The sequence below is a fragment of the Balaenoptera ricei genome, chromosome 8, assembly GCF_028023285.1.
Source record: "Balaenoptera ricei isolate mBalRic1 chromosome 8, mBalRic1.hap2, whole genome shotgun sequence".
Taxonomy (NCBI): Eukaryota; Metazoa; Chordata; class Mammalia; order Artiodactyla; family Balaenopteridae; genus Balaenoptera; species Balaenoptera ricei.
The window spans coordinates 21,281,852-21,303,049 of record NC_082646.1 but is presented as its reverse complement, the minus strand read 5'-3'; the positions used below and the strand labels follow the sequence as shown (position 1 = coordinate 21,303,049).

Genomic DNA, 21,198 nt, shown 5'->3' with positions numbered 1-21,198 from the left:
TAACCTGAAAATAACGGTTACTGTGATGGCTTTAAAACATGTCTGCAAATCATTTGACACCCCTCAATTCAAATGATGGGTCAGACTTGATGCCTCACTTCTAATGAAAAAAACGGGCAGAAGTGATACTGTGTGACGTTCAGCTTCTGCCTAGCAATGCTTATACGCTCTCTTAGGGCACTGGCTCTCAGAAGCCAGCCACCATGTTGTGAGGAAGCCCAGGCCACGTGCAGGGGCCATACACGGGTGTTTCGGTCAACAGCCCCTGCAAGACCCCCAGCTGATACCAGCATCAACTTGCTAGTCACATGAGGGAATCATAAGCCTTCAGATGATTCCAGCACCTGGCCTTGAAGTCCTCTAGCTTAGGCCACAGACATCGTGAAGCAGAGATGAGCCACCCTTGCTCTGCACTCTCTGAATTCCTGACCCATAGAAACTGAGACAATAAAACTGCAGCAACAGATAACTGAATACCATTACCTAGAACGCACACACATCTAACATGGATTTTTTTTCAAACTGAAGAAAATAACTTTTATACAAAACAATTATAGGCTATATGCTCCACTTAATAAGTTTAGTAGGTTTTATTTAAGTAATACAATTAAACTTCATTAATAAGAAGCTCTCTTAATTTGAAATCTGAGACAATTAGACTAAAGTGTAGAGTCTTAAGCTGGGTGTCATCATTAAAGTGCCCTGGAAAGGAGAATTTAGGGAATCCATGCAAGAACACGTGGAGAATATGGAAGCTAGCTAAGAGGTCAGACTGTTCTGAAGTGCTCTAAAAGTGGGACACTCTCCACGAAGAAGGCACTCGATGGTTATCAAGTGTCAGATGAACATTAGAAGCCCTGAGTTCTTCCTTAATCACTTTATACATGTTAATTAGTTTAAAAGTATTCTATTTGGCAAATTGGTCAGTTTAGTTGAAGCAAATGATTTGTGCATACATATATATTATCTTTTCCTAATAAAAGGTGAGCTCCCTGAGGGCATTCCTGATCATGTTCATCTCTGTACCCCGATGGACATAACACAACGTTGTAGGTCCAACACCATACTTGACAAGTATTTGTGCAAATGCTCAAAGTGCACAGATGTACCTGAAGCTAACTCAACTTTATAATTCACTTTTAACTAGTTTTTTCTGCCCTTCCCCACCATTAGTCCAAACTAATGTTTTATTATACTTCCAAGAGCATACTTTGTACCCCTTTATTATCATTTACCAGTGTATTCACAGTAAAGATAAAGTACAAAGGCCTGCCATGCGCAGATAGTGATCTGAGGTGCTCGAGTCCCCCCCCCCCCGCCCCCCCCAGGACCGTGCCCATAGTGCTCAGTGCACAATGTGAGGCTCTGTCCTCGCCGAGGGGATGGCAGCCCACTCGCTTCCTTCTGCAGCTCAGGACAGAGAAAACCTAATCCATAAGATGTCCATTCTGTCACAGGCATTATTTTTAAAAGATTACAAAGACAGGACATTCTGATTAGGATAAAAAAATAAAGACATCTAATTTTTAGTTTATTCCTCCAGTTCAGTCAGAACTGACACCAAACATCTTTGACAGCGCTCCATTACCTGTGCTCAGACGTACACTTTTCACTGAATCAAAATTCTGAAATATTGATTTATAAGGTCATAACTATCTTTGAAATTAATCAGCTTACTGAGCAATTTAATACACATCCATACACATTCACATTTAACTACAGCTATAACTATGATATTCCTAATTTCTCCACTTTCGATCTCAACACATAACTTGTAATAACAAGATACAGTTCTAGTACTGACCTTCTAATTTGTTGTATGGCCCTAGACAAGCCATTTTACATCTCTGCCTCCACCACATCTAACAGAGATAATGATACCTTTTTTTAACCTATTTTATAGGTAAGTAGGCATAAGATTTATGTGAAAACATTTTGCTAACGCTGCTAATCAAACACAGATAAAATATATAAGGTTTTTTCATATTAACTACTTTCTAATATTTGATTTGTTTTTATAATTTAATCAAAATAAAGATGATTCTTTCAGAACTAAAAAATTCAGCAGTTACACAAGGTGAATTAAAGTAATAAATCTAGTCATAACAATAAATGCATTCATCCATCTTCTCATTTAATTACATTAAGAAATAATAATTATAAAAATAGGTAAAATGTTGTGAAAATATTCCTATTTATTCTAGCTTAGAGGAGTTCATGCCCATATCAATGGACTCTCTGGCATCAGACACAGCATCAGGTACTCGAACAGTCATATTGTCCATAGCCTTTGTCAAACAGATTTGGCAGCCCAACCGCGATCTGTGTAAAAAAGGGAGGAGGTATGATTTAGTATTAAGTATATATTATTCACAAGGCAATGCAGTTACCAGGACCTTTTCTTACCCAAAGCATAGGGATTTATTTACCTTTTAAATTTCCATTAAGTAGAAAAAGATACATCCAACCCTTTCAACTAGAGGAAAACAGAATGTAAATATGAAAAACAAAAAGTGTGATACGCCAAAGCTTCATTTTAATCTTTCTACTAATTGTTTCACTGGAACTACTGCTTTTTGGTGACAGGACTGACAAGCAATGAAATGATGAGAAGGCACAACAGTGGAGAAGAGAACTGAGGTTTTAGCAATGCCAAGAGAATGACTAATCAATTCCCAGATAATTAAAACCATACAGTCTATAAAAGAAAGCTACACTTTTTAAAGCCTTTAAAACAAGAAATTTGGAATAAACACAGAGACGTAAGTCATCAATTATCAGATGCATATTTTTCCCACAATTTTAACATCTCTGAAACCAAATGCATCTTAAAATCAATGGCATCTTACAATCACAGCTACACTGTGAGGTATCAGTCACATCAGAAGTGTCTCTTCAACTGGGTTATGGGAACTATGTTAATACTATGTGTTGAATTTTATTACCATTCAAAATAAGTCCAAAAAGATTACAAAACAAAAATTAACAATAGAGACCCAGCATAAATTGATATTAGGAAAGTAAATATTTGTCATTGAAAGAATAACTGTAATTCCATTTTCTTTTATTTTTTTCAGTATTATGACCAATTTTATTCATATTTTCATATTTGTACAGTGATGTACAAATCTGTCTAAATAGCTCTAAATCTAAGTATAAATAGCTCTTTCAGTATGCATAAAACGCTAAGTGATAAGATCATTTTACACCATATTTTAATCAGCAGAGCTTTTTCTTTCTTAATGGCACATAAAAATAAATACTGGGCTTCCCTGGTGGCGCAGTGGTTGAGAGTCTGCCTGCCAATGCAGGGGACACGGGTTCGAGCCCTGGACTGGGAAGATCCCACATGCCGCGGAGCAACTGGGCCCGTGAGCCACACCTACTGAGCCTGTGCGTCTGAAGCCTGTGCTCCGCAACGGGAGAGGCCGCGACAGTGAGAGGCCTGCGCACTGCGATGAAGAGTGGCCCCCGCTTGCCACAACTAGAGAAAGCCCTCGCACAGAAACGAAGACCCAACACAGCCAAAAAATAAATAAATAAAATAAAAAAACTTAAAAAAAAAATACTATATTAGTCTTATAATCAAATTGTCTTCAGTTTGATGGAATGTGGTATGTAGGTCTTGGTTTTGTCAACATATTCGTCAAGCACCTGCTGAGCATCAAAAGGCACAGAACTAAATGTCAGTGGGTTTGCAAAAGAACAGCAACTCACTTTGATCCTTACTGAACACCTCTTACATGCTGGGTGCCAGGGATGCAGGGGTTAGAGCCAAACAGACCAGTGGTCCAGAATCCAACACTGAACATGACGTGTTCACAAGCAACTTTCTTAACCCTGCCAAATATTAGTTTCCCAACCTCATCCTAAAGATGCATAATAAGTGGGTTCCTCACAGGACCGCCATGAGGATTAGTTGCTAATATCAGTACTAAGGCGTGAACTTTCAATCAAATAGAAGAGCTGAGACACATTTGCAGATAATTAACACATGAGACTGTGACAAATGCCACAGAGAGAGAAAGCTGAAAGGGCTGAGGAGAAAGCACTGACTTCTGACGGGGGAGATGGTGTTTCTAATGGGCTTTGAAGGCTGGCTAGAACTTAATATTTTAAAAAAGATAAAGGAGAAAGGCATTTGAGGCAAAGCTAATAGGGATTCAAGGCATGTTTGAGGCAGTTTGGGTTTTTGGCCTGGCTGCTGTGCAGGCCAGACGAGGACAGGGGAGTGACGGGCTAGAAAGGTGGTCAAGCCATGGACAGCTCTGAACACCAGTGAAGGGGTTCAGGTTCTTACTGGTGAGCAACGAGGGACCACTGGGAGGTTTCTGAGTAAGGAGTAAGTACTACTGCCATGGGAAATATTGATTGCTGATAGAAAAAAATCCCCTTTTACCAATAATTCCTATTTGTTGAATAGAAACAGCCCTGACAATACTCAATTATGCATTAAGCTCTGTCTGCAAGAGAAAAAATAAGGCAAGCCAATTTAGACAAATTCATTAGGACTGTGGTGAGCCCTAGAGAGACTGTTGGTTACTCTTGGTGTTCATACAAAGATGAGTAGGGTAATGCTAGCCTTCAAGGAACTTTTAGTAAGGGGCACAGGACAGAAAGAGCTACCAGTGATACAGGGCAGAATAAAGTAAGTGTAGTAACAGAAGAACAAGAACTGTGTGGGGGAACACAGGGAGGGGTGGCACCGAAAGCCCTTGCTGGTTCTATAGCCCTAGAAGATAAGGCAGTGGCACTGTGGCTGTTCTCACTCCCCTACTTCCTCCTGGAAGGTCTCCGGCTCTAGGGTCTACCAGTGCAGAAAGTGTCTTACACCTCTACAGAAGGAGACGGACAGCAAGTCTTCCTTGACTTCACTATTAATCCTACAAAATCTCACACTTGTGCAAACCTTGAAGACATTTTCTCCATATACACCTGACAGTGGAAATATACTAGGTGTTAACGTTAACTTTACTTTTAAAGTTTGGTTTTCAATGCAGAGAAGAAGCGTCAAATAGTAAAAAACCAAGGGTTTTGGGGTCCAATGTAACTGATCCAAACCAGGGCTCTGTCATTCTCTCTGTGGCCTTGAGCAAATCTACAAGAACTAAGCTTTGTTTCCGGCATTTGAATTAATATTATTATAGTCAGAATGCCAACAAAAACCATTTAATGAATGCTTCCTTCACCAGACACTGTTCAAGGAGCTTCACGTACATTTATTAGTTGACACGACACAACAACCCTATGAGGTAGGTACTATTATTATCCTCATTTTACAAATATGGAAACTGAGGCCTCTGTGTAGATTATCCATGGAAACTGGTAGCAGGGAGCAATGACAACTATCAAAAATAGATTCACAGATAATTCCTGAATCTCTCTACCAACCATTAATTCCAAAAACAGTTGGTGACGCCTTTGGTGAATCAGGCACTGGAGACACAATGATGAAATAAGACATGGCTCCTGCTCTAATGGGGAAAAGGAGACATGTAACCAGTACAGTAAGTGCCATATGAGCCCGTGTATCAACAATCCATCATTAGTCAAGGTTAAGTACACCCTAAAATAAACATTAAAATGATGCTGTTTTATCCTAAAAATTATAGACACTTACATAGCACTTAATTTTAAAAATAAACCTATGGGACTGCCCTGGTGGTCAAGTGGTTAAGACTCCACGCTCCCAATGCAGAGGGCCCGGGTTTGATCCCTGGTCAGGGAACTAGATCCCACATGGATGCCACAACTAAGAATTTGCAAGCCACAACTAAAGATCCCCCATGTTGCAATGAAGATCCCACACGTGGCAATGAAGATCCCACGTGCCTCAACTAAGACCTGGTGCAGCCAAATAAGTAAGTAAGTAAGTAAGTAAATAAATAAATAAATAAATAAATAAATAAACCTAAGAACTAAAGACTGAGTTTCCTTGTTTCTTTGTTTGGATGTATATGGTACCCTAGAAATAGAAGTTTACATGCAGTTACTATCTTTGAGCAAAATTATTTTCACTCCAAATATGTCAGTGTTTTCTAAATCCTACCTGTGAAAAGCATTATACTCTTTCCCCACAAAGCATTTCTACAAAAATTCTGTGTACTTAAGAATATCAGCTATAAAATGCCATAAAAGCTATTTCCTGCTTTCCATTATCTTGTTCTAAAACTTCTGAATTTTATTATCAAAGTTCTTGGCTAGTTTACATTTACAACAGGTCTCTTGTATCTTCTCACACTCATGTACCTCTCCTAAATGCAGCTCTCCAATTTCTCTCATTTTTTTTTTCATTCAGAATGTTATCTGTTACATGTGCCTACAAATTTCATCTGAATAAAAGGGCAAGCAGTTAGCTATGATTTACCCCTCACATTGAAAGAAACAATTTTCAGAACCAAATTAACACAACATTGAGTGTATTCTGTGTGTTATCCTTTAGAAAAAAAAAAAGGAGGTGTTGATAGAGAACGTGGCACCTGAAGATGTGAGGGGAGACAGGCAGATGGCAGCCACAATAAATACCAATGACCTAAAAACTTTTTGAGGATTATTAGATAAGAGGGTTTATCTTAAGGATCTAATAAAATTGTGGTTACATGATACACATGAAATAAAGCTATTATTATTATTACTATTATTTCTTATTTTTTTTAACTATTTTTCATTAGGGCCACCAAATTACAGTTAAACACCAAAGCCAACCTTAATTAAATAAACTCTTATCTTGTCCCTTGAAACAGTAAATTAACTACCTATCTTCCCTAACTCAAACCAAAAGACTAGATAATTAAAAAAAAAAAATAAGGTATCACTTGATATCTCTTGCTACTATAAACCTTACCACTTTTAAGATTAATTCTATTGGGCTTCCCTGGTGGCGCAGTGGTTGAGAATCTGCCTGCCAATGCAGGGGACACGGGTTCGAGCCCTGGTCTGGGAAGATCCCACATGCCGCGGAGCAACCGGGCCCGTGAGCCACAACTACTGAGCCTGCGCGTCTGGAGCCTGTGCTCCGCAACAGGAGAGGCCGCGATAGTGAGAGGCCCGCGCACCGCGATGAAGAGTGGCCCCCGCTTGCCACAACTAGAGAAAGCCCTCGCACAGAAACGAAGACCCAACACGGCCAAAAATAAATAAATAAATTTATAAAAAAAACCCAAACAAACAAAAAAAACCATTCACTGAGTCCAGTTGACCTCCTTTGTTGTCCTTCTTGACGTCCTCCTTGCTTTGCCATTTAAAAAAAAAAAAGAGTAATTCTACTTATTAATAACAAGAATAAGCTCTGATTAATTTACTTTAATGTACAGTTAGAAATAGAAGTATTCATTTTAACATAATTACTTATATTAAGTTTTTTTAAAAATTGTATTCTCTCAAGTAGGTAAAATTTTCCATTATAATTTCTTTCAATTATCAAATCTGTCCTTCAAGAATACCATAAAAAGCATTAAATTTAATCCCAACTCATTAAATTGTGATAAATATTAATTCCTGGAATAAAAATAGATGAAAAAAGATTTATTAGGATCTAGAACTTATGCTTCTAATACTTCCAATTAATCTTTTTTTTACTTTTGTTAAAAGTTTCATAAGGGTTAAACTGTAGAATACATAACAGAAATGTCACATATTTGATATTCAAAGTCTGTGACTGTTATCTATCTACACTGGGAGAACCCTATTACATGCATGCATATTACATGTCTCTGGTCAGAGACAGACATGAACTAATAAAACTTTTATCCTCCTAGATTATTATTACAACGGAAGTGGTCCAAAAATCTTACCTATCTGTTAGTCCATATGCCAGATCAAGCATGTCATTCTCCTCATCACTGATTGCTTCTAATTTCTCAAATATGTGCTGTTCAAAGATGAGGTGACAGGTGGAGCAAGCCAGGGTTCCCTCACATGCACCTACAAAAGCAACAAACATTGACTATGCTCCCCTCTACATTCAACACAATTCAAAATTGACTTGAATTAATTAAATAATTTCTAAATTTAAAAATCAGCATTAGCATACATCAATGATAGGACTTTATTTCTGAATGACAATGAGAATTAGGGACAACCCCCCCATACCCAACACACACACACACACACACACACACAATTTGAAATCACTTTCAAATATTATTTTTAAAAGGTATGAACTAGATGCTGTGAGGGGAAACATAAAAATACAAATCCTAATACCAAAGAGCTTACAAGTTAATAATAAACTCAGATATGCATACATACAAAAATGCATGCATTTTAAACTTATATAGTAATGATTTATATAACAGCTATGCAAGTTACTTACCTTTTCCTGGAGAACGCAACACAATTTATAAAGCCGCACAGTATATAAGAGGAACCAGAAAGTAACCAAACCAACATCTAAAGTTAAATATTTTTCTCTCTCAATCTCTCCTTATAATCAGGACAGAATCAAATAAGTCACTTTAAGAGTCACATTGGTTTGGGACTTCCCTGGTGGCACAGTGGTTAAGAATCCACCTGCCAATGCAGGGGACATGGGTTCGACCCCTGGTCCGGGAAGATCCCACATGCTGTGGAGCAACTAAGTCTGTGTGCCACAACTACTAAGCCTGAGCTCTAGAGCCCACGAGCCACAACTACTGAGCCCATGTGCCACAACTACTGAAGCCCACGCACCTAGAGCCAGTGCTCTGCAACAAGAGAAGCCACCGCAATGAGAAGCCCGCACACCGCAATGAAGAGTAGCCCCCGCTCGATGCAACTAGAGAAAGCCCGCGTGCAGCAACAAAGACCCAACGCAGCCAAAAATTAATTAATTAATTAATTTTAAAAGAGTTCTTTGTACATTAAAAAAAGAGAGTCACACTGGTTTAAAATAAAGAGAGAAGAATATTTCTCCCGTTCCATGTTTTTAAAAGTCACTAATTTAACAGTTATTTATTGAGTGCATATTAATATGCCAGGGACTGTTAAAAGGGAACTGAAAAGTCATCCAGTCCAACTAAACTATGAATCTGCTCTGCAACATCCTTTTCCCAGGGGTTACCCAGCTTTTGCTTGAAAACTTCCTGACAAAGAAATCCTCACTGCTTAAGCCAGCCAATTTCACACTCGGCTTCTACTGAGCTAAAAGTCTGTCACTCTGTAACTTTCCACCTACTGCTCCAATTCTATCCCATGAAGTCAAATCCTTTTTTTCTCTCTGGCTCTACCGAGGTATAACGGACAAATAAAATTGTAAGATATTTAAAGCATACATCGTGATGATTTGATATACGTATATACTGTGAAAGGACTCCTCTCATTTAGTTAACACATCTGTAACCTCATATATTTACTTATTTATTTTTAGTGAGAACATGTAAGTTCTGCTCTCTCAGCAATACAGTGCTATCACTGCAGTCACCATGATTTACATTAGATCCTCAGTCCTTAATCATCTCAGAGCTGAAATTTTATACCCTTTTACCTATTCACCTCCCTATTTCCCAACCTCCCCCAAGCCCCTGACAACCACTTTTCTATTCTCTGTTTCTGTGAGTTTAGTTAGTGAATCCTTCTAAACAATAGCTGTTCATATATTTGAGAATGTTCTTTCTTCTCCAGGTTGAGCGTACCCAGGCCCTCCAAATTTTTCTTACGTAATGACATAGTTCTAAATCCCTTCCCTCAGTCTGGTTGGGCTTTTCTTAAAATACATCCAGAAGAGGATCTGACAAAACAGAATCATCCAGAATCATGTTCTCATTAAATTCTACCTAAAAAAGTTATTCTGGTTTGTTTTTGAATAATAATTTTTAAAGCCACTATACAACTGTAAAGATTATAGAGTCCTAGGAGTAACTTCAGTTTGATTTAGATTCTTTTGGTCAATAAACACTATATAAAATATTAATAGAACTACTATCAATAATTAGTGAACTTCTTAATTTTCCTCAGAACAAATTTATCATTTTAACAAGAGTTGTTCTTTTATAAGTTAAACATTTGTTACTCATATTTTATTTTTTAAAATGTCAAGAAAGAAGAGAGAGGCTTCCTTAAACATTCATTTTTATTAAATCTCATTCAAAGCAGTAACAAGATAAAGCACAGAGACACCATATAGTGATGTACAGGGGTCATAAGCATGGACTGTGGAGCCAGATTCCCTGGCTTCCATCTCAGCTCCACTTTTTACTAATGGCATCACCTTGGGCCACTACACCCTCCTGCCTTAATTTCCTCAATAGTAACTGTACCAACCTCACATAATAGTTGCAAGAATTACATATGAGTGTGTACTTAACATAGGTACTTGCAACCACAAGTGACTGGTAGAAAATAAGAACTATTCAAGTGCTGGTAATTATTATGATTTGGAAGTTATAAGAAAACTTAAGAGTCATTCAACTTTTTTAAACGTAAGAGTAAGAATTAAACCCAAGAAGTTAAATGAATCAACTATGAATTTCTGCCACTCAATAATCTAATCCACTTTATGTGAATATTAAATATATAAACATTATATATACATATATTCAGTACATTTATGTAATACACAAATATATACCCACACCAACTGGTTATTTGAACAAGTACTTTCCTTTTCTATTTTTGTATAAATTTGAGGCATTTCACAGAAAAAGGTAAATGGATATATTTTACTTAAAAAGAAGTAAGCTTCCTCTGCTTAAAAAAATACAGATAGGTAGGTAGGTAGGAAGAAAGAAAGAGAGGGAAGGAGAGAGGGAAAGAGGGAGGGAGGGGGAGGGAGGGAGGGAGAGAGAGGGAGGGAGGGAGGGAGGAAACCCCTGCAGTAAAAGGAGAACTGGTGTAGTACAACCCTGAGGCCATCTGGGCTCTAGATGCATCTGCCATACTGTCTGCTGTGTCCTGGGCAAGCCTCTCAAGGGCCTCGGTTTTCTTTCATCTGTACCATGAGAGACTGAAGCAGATGATATCTAAGGGCCTGTTCTCTCTAACATTTTATGACTCCACAAAGAAGAATTACAGTTCTTAATGGATTTGTTCCCTAGTATTCAATAAATATACACTAACTTTGTTTTCTGTTTTTATCTCATCAATACCCAATCAAGACAAACTCAAAACTAAAATGGCAAATCGCTCTGAAGATACTATGGGACAAAATTCAGGAAATCCAGCATCTTTTGTCTTAAAAAGTACGTAAAACCTCCTTATAAAGTATACCAAGCAACTCTCCTAATTTAAAAAGCTTATAACTTTCCTTCATAGTTTTATTATTTAAAAAAAGATAAATCCTGAGAACTGCAAGCCATGTGTAACAGAAGATGCAAGAAAAACAAAACTCACAGTCCCGGGCGGGATGCGGTGCTAGGGGCTATAGAGGCAGACAGGGGACCAAGCATGGAGGTCTCTCATGTTCTCCTAAAGGAGCTTGAGCTGTCCTATAAGCGCACTCCCTGCTTCCTGACACGGTGGGTAAACTAGCATGCTCGTAGTGGGTGGGTTGACACAGAGATGTTTCTGGCCAGGGGTTATGAGCACCTGTCACTTCACTGCCCCTCTCCTGGATCCAGACCCTGGAGGACAGTGGTTGCTGTTGAAGTTACGGGAAGCTTCTAAAGGATTCTGTGTAGGAAAGTGACACGGTATGTTTATTCTGGATAGATCTTGCTGGTGCCTGTGTGTAAAGGATGGATTTGACATGAACAAGACAGAAGCAAAAGTCAGGAGATTTCACCAAGGAGGAGGGGGAAAAAGAAGAAAAGAAGGATAAGAAACTGAGAGAGTCAAGGAGAGACCCGCCCCCTCCAAGAAAAGGAGTCAAAATACAAATGTGTCAAATGGTAGAGAGAGAACCAGAAAAGTGTGACATCAGGAAAGCCCAGGGAAGAAGAGAGTGCATACAATATGGTCTCAATCATCTCGGAATGCAGAGTAAAGTTCACATGTTAATAAATCCCTCCAGAAAATTTAGGACATTCCTTTTTTTTGCCATCTGGTCAGTCAAAATGAAGAGTTACCATCCGTGTTCCAGCTCTTCACTTTCTTCCCTAGGAAACCTCAATTCTTTTAACCTTCTCTTAAAGGCTTTATTTTCATTCTCTAACAATTTTCATTGCTCCTCTCAGGAACCTTGCCAATTATTTCCACATCTTGCTTAAGTTGCCAAGTTCAGAGCTGAAGAGAGTATTCTAGTAAGAATTTGACAAATGTTGAATATATACAGAAGATTAACTTTTGGTTCCTACACTCAAGTTCCTATTATACATTCTAGTCCCATATTTATTCTTTAGATAAACGCACCATGCTCAGGATTCCTCCTTATTTTACAGTTCCTTTCAAACTTTTTCTAGCACAAGTTGTCAACAGGTATGCTTTTCTTATTCTTTGTACTAGGAAGAAACTCAAATATAATAGAAACTTTAAAACTCAGAATGAAATCAACTCAGCATGCATAAGATGGCTACCACTGAACCAGAGACACATATGGTCATATAGTGGTACAAGTATCACTACAGAAAAAAATCTGGAGCAAAGATTTACAAACCCTGTGGATAGTACTTATAAGGAGAAATAGTCAATCCTGAAAAACTCCAAAATAATAAGACAATCTGAGCAGTTTTTTGGAGGTTTTTTTTTTTAGATTTAAACTATATGTTCTATAAAAAATATGTTCTATAAAAAAGAAAAAACTTTTAGAGAACAGTGAAGACATGTCTCTGAAAAGGTATTAGGAGGAAAAAAGATTTTAACAGTGAGCCTAAAACTGTGAGAAGAAAACTTTAAGAAAAAGTTACTCCGTTTTTTTTTTTCATCTCATGATTTCATGATGGGTATTTCTGCCAATTTATTTGTTTCCTGGTCTTGAAATTAGAGGGAGCTCCCCAGTTAATAAGCATCTGACTTTTGCCTTTTTGGCATACAGGTCTATGAATCTTAACACATGTATAAGTTTGTGTACCCACTATCATAACCAGGATACAAAATAGGTTCATCATCCAAAAGAAACTCCCCTGTGTTGCTGTGCCTTTGGAGTCACAGCCTGCATTTCTATATAGTAACAACGAACCACAAAGACAAATTAAGGAAAACAATTCCATTTACAATCGCATCAAAAAGAATAAAATACCTAGGGGTAAATGTACCTAAGGAAGTAAAAGACCTGTACTCAGAAAACTATAAGACACTGATCAAAGAAATTAAAGACAACACAAACAGATGTAAACATACACTGTGTTCATGGGTTCGAAGAATTAATATTGTTAAAATGACCATACTACCCAAGGCAATCTACAGATTCAATGCAATCCCTATCAAACTACCAGGGGCATTTTTCACAAAACTAGAACAAAATTTTTTTTAATTTGTATGGAAACACAAAAGATCCCAAAGAGCCAAAATAACTTGAGAAAGAAGAACAGAACTGGAAGTATCAATCTCCTTGACTCAGACTATACTACAAAGCTACAGTAACCAAAACAGTATGGTACTGGCATAAAAACAGACACATAGATTAATGGAACAGAATAGAGAGCCCAGAAACAAACCCACACACCTACGGTCAATTAATCTATGGCAAAGAAGACAAGAATATACAACGGAGAAAAGACAGTCTCTTCAGTAAATGGTGCTGGGAAAACTGGATACTACATGTAAAAGAATGAAATTAGAACATTCTCTAACACCATATACAAAAATAAACTCAAAATGGATTAAAGACCTAACTGTAAGACCTGAAACCATAAAACTCCCAGAAGAAAACAGAACACTCTTAGACACCACAGCAATACTTTTTAAATCTGTCTCATAAAGCAAAGGAAATAAAAGCAAAAATAAACAAATGGGACCTACTTAAACTTAAAAGCTTTTGCATATAGCAAAGAAAACCACTGACAAAATAAAAAGACAATCTACTGAATGGGAGAAAATATCTGCAAATGATACGACCAATAAGGAGTTAATCTCCAAAATATATAAACAGCTCATACAAATCAACATCAAAAAAAACAAACATCCCAATTTAAAAATGGGCAGAAGATCTGAAGAGTATAGCCACTATGTAATACAGTATGGAGGTTCCTCAAAAAATTAAAAATAGAACTACCATGTGATCTAGCAATCCGATTTCTAGGCATACATTTAAAGGAAATGAAATAACTATGTCAAAGAAATATCTGCACTCCCATGTTCACTGCAGCATTATTCACAACAGCCAAGATATGGAGACAACCCAAGTGTATGTCCATGGATGAATGAATAAGATGTGGGGTGTGTGTGTGTGTGTGTGTGTATAGATACACACACAATGGAAGGCTATTCAGCAATAAAATAGAAAATCCTGCCATTTGTGAAACATAAATAGACTTTGAGGGGATTATGCTAAGTGAAATAAGTAAGACAGAGATAGACAAACAGTGTATGACCTCACTTATATGTGGAATCTAAAAAAGTCAAACTCGTAGAAACAGAGAGTAGTGGTGGGGGCTAAAGGAAATGGGGAGGGTGGTCAAAGAGTGTAAACTTTCCGCTATAAGATGAATAGGGTCTGAGGATCTACTGTAAAACATGGTGACTACAGATATAATACTGTATCACACACTTGAAATTTGCTGAGAGTAATCTTAAATGTTTTAACCACACACACACAAAAAAGGAATGATGTGAGGTTAACCCTACTGTGGTAATCATTTTGCAACTGAGATGTGTATCAAACCATCACGTTGTACATCTTAAACTTACACAATGTTAATTGCCAATTATATCTCAATAAAGCTAGAAAATAAATAAAACAAAACCGTGGTGATGGTTGCACAACTCTCTGATATACTAAAAAAACAACGTATACTTTCAATGAGTAAACTGTATGGTATGTGAATTATATCTCAGTAAAGCTCTTCCAAAAAAAAAACTCAACTAGATATATTTTTAACAGGTCTACCACTGAACTCTTAATTCTATTTCACTCATCTGCGTGTCTATGTTTTTGCTAATATTACACTGTCTTGATTACTGTAGCATCAAGTTTTAAGATCTGTACTATACATATGTCTTCCAGCTTTATCTTTCTCTTCTAAAATTGTTTGGCTATTCTAGTTCATTTGTTTTTCCATAAAAAGTTTAGAATCATCTTGTCTGTATCTAGAAAAAATCCTGCTGAGATTTTAATGGGAAATGTATTAAATCTATATATCAATAAAAACTGACATCTTTATTTACTATGTTGTCTTCCAATCCATGAACACAGTATGTCTCTCCACTACTTAGGTCTTTGCTCTCTTTCATCAGAGTTTTATAACTTACAGGATACTGATGCTATACATATTTTATTAGATTTAAACCTAAAAATTTCATTTTGAGGAGCTATTGTAAATGTTCTTTTTTTTGTAAATGTTCTTTTAAAAAATTTTTTTGGTTTCCAACTGTTCATTGCTGGTACACAGAAATACAACTGATTTTTGTGTGTTGACCTTGTATCCTAGGACCTTGTTAAACTCACTTAGTTCCAAGATTTTTTTTATAGATTCCTTGTGATTTTCTATGTAAATAATCATCTAAAAACAAAACAGTTTTATTTCTTTTCAATCTGTATGCCTTTTAATTTTTTTTCTTTTTTCATTATTTTATTTTTATTTTATTTTACTTATTTATTTAAATTTTATTTATTTTTGGCTGCACTGGGTTTTCGTTGCTGCGCACAGGCTTTCTCTAGTTGCGACGAGCAGGGGCTACTCTTCGTTGCGGCACGCAGGCTTCTCATTGCGGTGGCTTCTCTTGTTGTGGAGCACGGGCTCTAGGTGTGCGGGCTTCAGTAGTTGTAGCACACGGGCTCAGTAGCTGTGGCACACGGGCCCTAGAGCACACGGGCTTCAGCAGTTGTGGTGGGCTCAGTAGTTGCGGCACGCAGACTCTAGGGCACACGGGCTTCAGCAGTTGCGGCGCACAGGCTCACTAGTTGTGGCTCGTGGGCTCTAGAGCGCAGGCTCAGTAGTTGTGGCGCACGGGCTTAGTTGCTCCACAGCATGTGGGATCTTCCTGGACCAGGGATCGAACCCATGTCCCCTGCATTGGCAGGCGGATACTTAACCACTGTGCCACCAGGGAAGTCCTCTTTTTTCTTTTTTTGCTTCATTACACAAAGAGTTCCAGCATGATGTTAGTAGGGTTGTGAGAATAGATATCCTTGCGTTGTTCCTAATCTTAGGAGAAAGGCATTTCATCCTTCAGCATTAAGCATGACGTTAACTGTAGGCTTTTCATAGATATCCTTTATCAGCATCTGATTTTGCACCACAGCTGATCTGGCACTGCCCACTTGTTTTCAGTTAAAACACGGGAGCTGCCACCAATTCTATATCCCATTTGAACAGAGTTCACATCCTTATTGAACATCCCTGCTGCTCCCAACTCCACTAGAGCCACAACCCAAAGGCTATAGGCAAGAACAAAGTGGATGACGTTCCTGGTGGGCCTCATCTTCTAACTCCTTTTCAGCATCACAGAATTCCCAGGCTCCTATCCAACATGAAATTATCTGCATTGAAAATCAGCACTATATATATTCCCAATGCCAGACTGCAAAGTGGAGTCCCCATAGTGTATGTGGGGTGTGTGCATTGTGTGTGTGCAGTAGGTGGGCCCAAGGAGTTAAGGAGTTCTTGATCTGGTATTAAAAGTTAGAAGTTGCAATGCATTTTCTCATAGAAACCAGGCTATAAATGGTTATTAAGTTAGTTGTGAAGAAACAGGTTCTATGGGTTGGCCCCAAAAATTTAGCCACCGTGTATAACAGTATTTCCATGGGAAAACAAATTCCAAATGCCAACTAGTTGACCTGAAAATGGATTTGGTAAAAAAAACCTATCCCTAAAATGGGAAGTGTTTGTTGTTTTTTATGCTTATCACATACACAGGGAACAACTCTACAAAACACACAGTGGGAGGCAATCTATCAAAGGAAAAGGGATACAAAAGCAACAACTATAGAACCTTCAATCTAAAACTGATAGCTGATCAAAATATGGGTACACTGATATAATAATACATGTGGATAGTTGGGGATTGAAAGCACAAAAGTTATGTGACTTATGCTTATATACAGCCCCAAAGCAGCACTGACAGCTGTCAGCTTTTAGTGTCTTTATAAGTGGTTGGTTATATAAGAGTAAATTATTAGGGTAAATGTGTATATATGCGTGTGTATATACATATGTAAATATAGATACATACACATATATTAAACATAAAGTGAACACATTTTATGAGTAATACATTCTCAAAGATTTTGAAATTGCTGAAGTCTCATAATTCGAATTATATTCTCAATGAAACAAAATGTAAAGTAGGGAGTGGGTTCTTATAGTTTGTAAATCTATAATCCTCATATTTTTGTTGCAAAATATACTCAGAACAAACATTTGAAGTGAAACTTTTTACATTACTATGTCCACTTTTCAAATAATCAAAAATACTCCATGGCTTACAACAGACGATAATCTGAACTGACTTAGGGACACATTACAGCCGTATTAGTCCCTGATGCCAGCATTTTATCCATCATCCTTGCTTGGTTACACAACAACTGTCATGAACTTAAAGGTATGTACAGTTTAGTGCCGCTTTAATATTGTTGGCATTCTGGCTAATGATTCAGAGTTCTGTCTCCTAAATTAACAGTAATACAAATCATGATAGGTTTTTGGCTTTCTTCTTTGCATTCTGTCACATTTAACTTCTGTCCCGAAATAACTCGCTTTTGGATGCATTTTTCGGCATTAACACTTAATGAATGCTTGGCTGAAACTGTCATAGGCTTTAAAATGATATTAAATTATAACCACAGTTTAAAATATCAGCACTACAGTCAACAAAAATCACACAGACATCAGATGTCTGGAAACAGCACAGTTCACATGATACTGACAAAGGCTGACAGGTATTTGTTTACAATTGTAAAAGGCATGGAAGCAAATGTAAAATTTATAATTCGCACAGCCTGCCAGCTTGAAATTATGGGATTCTTGACAAAAGTTTTGGTTTTCACAGTACTTCTGATTTTACTAGAGTGAGAACTTTAATACTGTTAACCTGTACAATTTCAAATTTGCATAATTTAAAAATTACATTAAGAATAAATAAGGCATGGTTACTGGCTAATTTCAAGGTTGATGATGAATAAAACTCTGAACTGAGGTGTTCTTTTTTAAAACAAGACTGATACTAAGCTTTTGCACAAAAACTTAGAAATTCCTGCCATAAAACTAATTCCCAGAGAAAATTAGCTATCTGCAGACTATTGCTCCTTTCATGTAATTTGAGAGTTTTCCACCAGGAAAAGATCGTTTTGTGTTGTGTGTAACCATACTAAGATAATTTGGAGATCTGTAATGATGCTGACAAGATAGACTGCCTAACCCCTTTCCCAAACAAAACTCCAGGGGATAGCTATGTGGAAATATTATATATTAAAAATATGAAACTATATAAAAATATAAAACCTAATTTTCTAGAGTAAACCTTGATCCACCAGAGCTGGAAATACATTATGTTAATAAGGAGTCAATAAACATGATACAAATAAATAGAGATTTATATGATCATTATCACGGTCACCCAATTTGAATAATTTCCCTCCAAACAGACACATGAAGGAAATACGTAATATTTAAGAAGAAAACAAAGTCTGAGATAATAAACTAGGTAAATTTGATCAGAGAGGTGTAACTGCCCCCTAGTGACAGAATACTATAAGACACTCTGAAAACTTGAAGATAATCCAAAAAATCTACACTGATTTAAAAGTTGGATAGGAATGTTCATAAATTTATTGCTTCCAAAATTTACAATTGTCCCTTTTTACTCAGTTATCCATTCATTACTTCACTTCATATATAAATAAAACAAGGATGATTTTATCCTTCATCACAGTCTCTTAGGAGAAAAATGCACAAGTAGACAAATATATAATTAACAGATTGTGATGAATGCCATGAAAAAAATGAACAGGATGCTGCGATGGAGAATAACAGGTTCAGGGTAATGAAAGAACTATTTTGGATTGGGTGGTTGGGCAAAAGCCCCACTAAGGAAGTATTACAATGTAAGATAAACTGAGACCAGATGGATAAAAAGCAAACACATACAGGATATTCAGGGTGGAGTGAGAGGGAAGTGTCCCAGGCAGAAAAAAATGCAAAGTGTGTACAAAGTCTCCAAGCTAGAAATTCTGGGTGAGTTCAGCTCTTGATAAAAGACCAGTGTGGCCAAAGTGAGAGAAAGAACAATGAGAAATGGGGGAGAGAAAGAAAGGCAGATGGGGCCAGTTAATGCAAAGCCTTTTAGGCTAGGGTAAGGAATGTGGATTTTATCCTAAATGAAAAGTTATTCATGGATTTAAATCAAGGAACCTGTCTGATGTGCATTATGATGAATCACCCTAGCTGCTGGGCTCAAGAGCAGAAGCAGAGCAGTGCAGTTCCTGGAACACAATAACTAGCCAGCCCCAAGTAGTGACTGCAGGGATGGTGAACACAGGACACATTGGAGACATACATGGAGCACATCTGACAGGAGCTGCTGATGGACTGAAGGTAGAGGATAGAGAAGAAGAAAGAATAAAAGACGCTCTCCAGTTTCAGGCTGGAGCACCTGAGTGATGCTTGCTACTGGCAGAAAAGATTCTCAGAAAGATAAGCTTCAGTGGTGGGGGGGAAAGAATCAAAATCTGTTTAAATATGTTGACTTGTTTAAATGCCTGTGCAATTTCCAACAAAGATATAAAGTAGGAAGTTGAATCTATAAGTCCAGGGCCCAGAGGAATGGTGTGAGCTAACAATGTAAACTTAAGAGTCTGGTAACGGACTGTACTGCTGAACTGAATGAATAAGCATTTTCAGAACTCTAATGAAAAACTGATGAACTCATAAAAGTGCTAACAAAAGATCAAGATGAAAAAAAAAAAATTAATTACATGGGACTGAGTGAACTGATGAGGATGAGTATAATTTTTGTGACTTTCTGTCTGAATTTAAAAAAAAAAAAAAATTCCACAAGGACTCAGAGGCAAAGAATATACAAATCAATTTTCACTGCAAAGTAAAGGAGCTGTTACAGTGGAGGATTACTGGACTGAATGTCAATACTATGACATAGTATGAGTGTGTTTCATGTTTGGTAATTGCAATCATTGTTGCTTTTGTTGTGGTCATCCATGTACAATGCTTGGTGTCAGTCGATTTATCTCTTGTAAAAATAAAATACAGTGTGTGTGTGTGTGTGTGTGAAAAAAAAAAAAAAAAAATATCAAAAAAAAAAAAAAAAAAAGTTGATATGGTATCAGACTTGTAATAGAATTGGGAAAGCTTTTCTTAAAAACAGAACATCCCTCTGTATTAAAAAATTACTTTTTTTCAAAAAAAAAAAAAAAAAAAAAAAAAAAGAGTCTATGAGCATCTGCACACCAGTCAGAATGGCCATCATCAAAAATACTACAAACAATAAATGCTGGAGAGGGTGTAGAGAAAGGGAACCCTCTTGCACTGTTGGTGGGAATGTAAACTGATACAGCCACTATGGAGAAGAGTATGGACATTCCTTAAAAAACTAAAACATAGAACTACCATACGACCCAGCAATCACACTACTGGGCATATACCCTGAGAAAAACCATAATTCAAAAAGAGTCATGTACCAAAATGTTCACTGCAGCTCTACTTACAATAGCCAGGACATGGAAGCAACCTAAGTGTCCATCAACAGATGAATGAATAAAGAAGATGTGGCACATATATACAATGGAATATTACTCAGCCATAAAAAGGAATGAAACTGAAGTATTTGTAGTGAGGTGGATGGACCTACAGACTGTCATACAGAGTGAAGTAAGTTAGAAAAACAAACACCGTATGCTAACACATATATATGGAATCTAAAAAAAAAAAAAAAATGGTCATGAAGAACCTAGGGGCAAGACGGGAATAAAGATGCAGACCTACATGGACGGATACGGGGAGGGGGAAGGGTAAGCTGGGACAAAGTAAGAGAGTGGCATGGACATATATACACTACTAAATGTAAAACAGCTAGCTAGTGGGAAGCAGCCACATAGCACAGGGAGATCAGCTCGGTGCTTTGTGACCACCTAGAGGGGTGGGATAGGGAGGGTGGGAGCGAGGGAGATGCAAGAGGGAAGAGATATGGGGACATATGTATATGTATAACTGATTCACTTTGTTATAAAGC

At 37.3% G+C, this 21,198-nt stretch overlaps 1 protein-coding gene across 1 annotated transcript in view; it reads right to left on the bottom strand.

Annotated features, from left to right (window-relative positions):
- Positions 1–1,496: 1,496 nt before the first annotated feature.
- Positions 1,497–21,198, bottom strand: part of FDX1 (ferredoxin 1) — a 32,974-nt gene continuing 13,272 nt past the window's right edge. Inside the window, exons 3-4 of the mRNA XM_059930408.1 lie at positions 7,794–7,923; positions 1,497–2,322 (exon numbers count right to left, since the gene is read on the bottom strand). Of these exons, the coding sequence (XP_059786391.1) occupies positions 2,196–2,322; positions 7,794–7,923 (257 nt within the window). The 3' untranslated portion in view covers positions 1,497–2,195. The remainder of the gene's footprint in view (positions 2,323–7,793; positions 7,924–21,198) is intronic.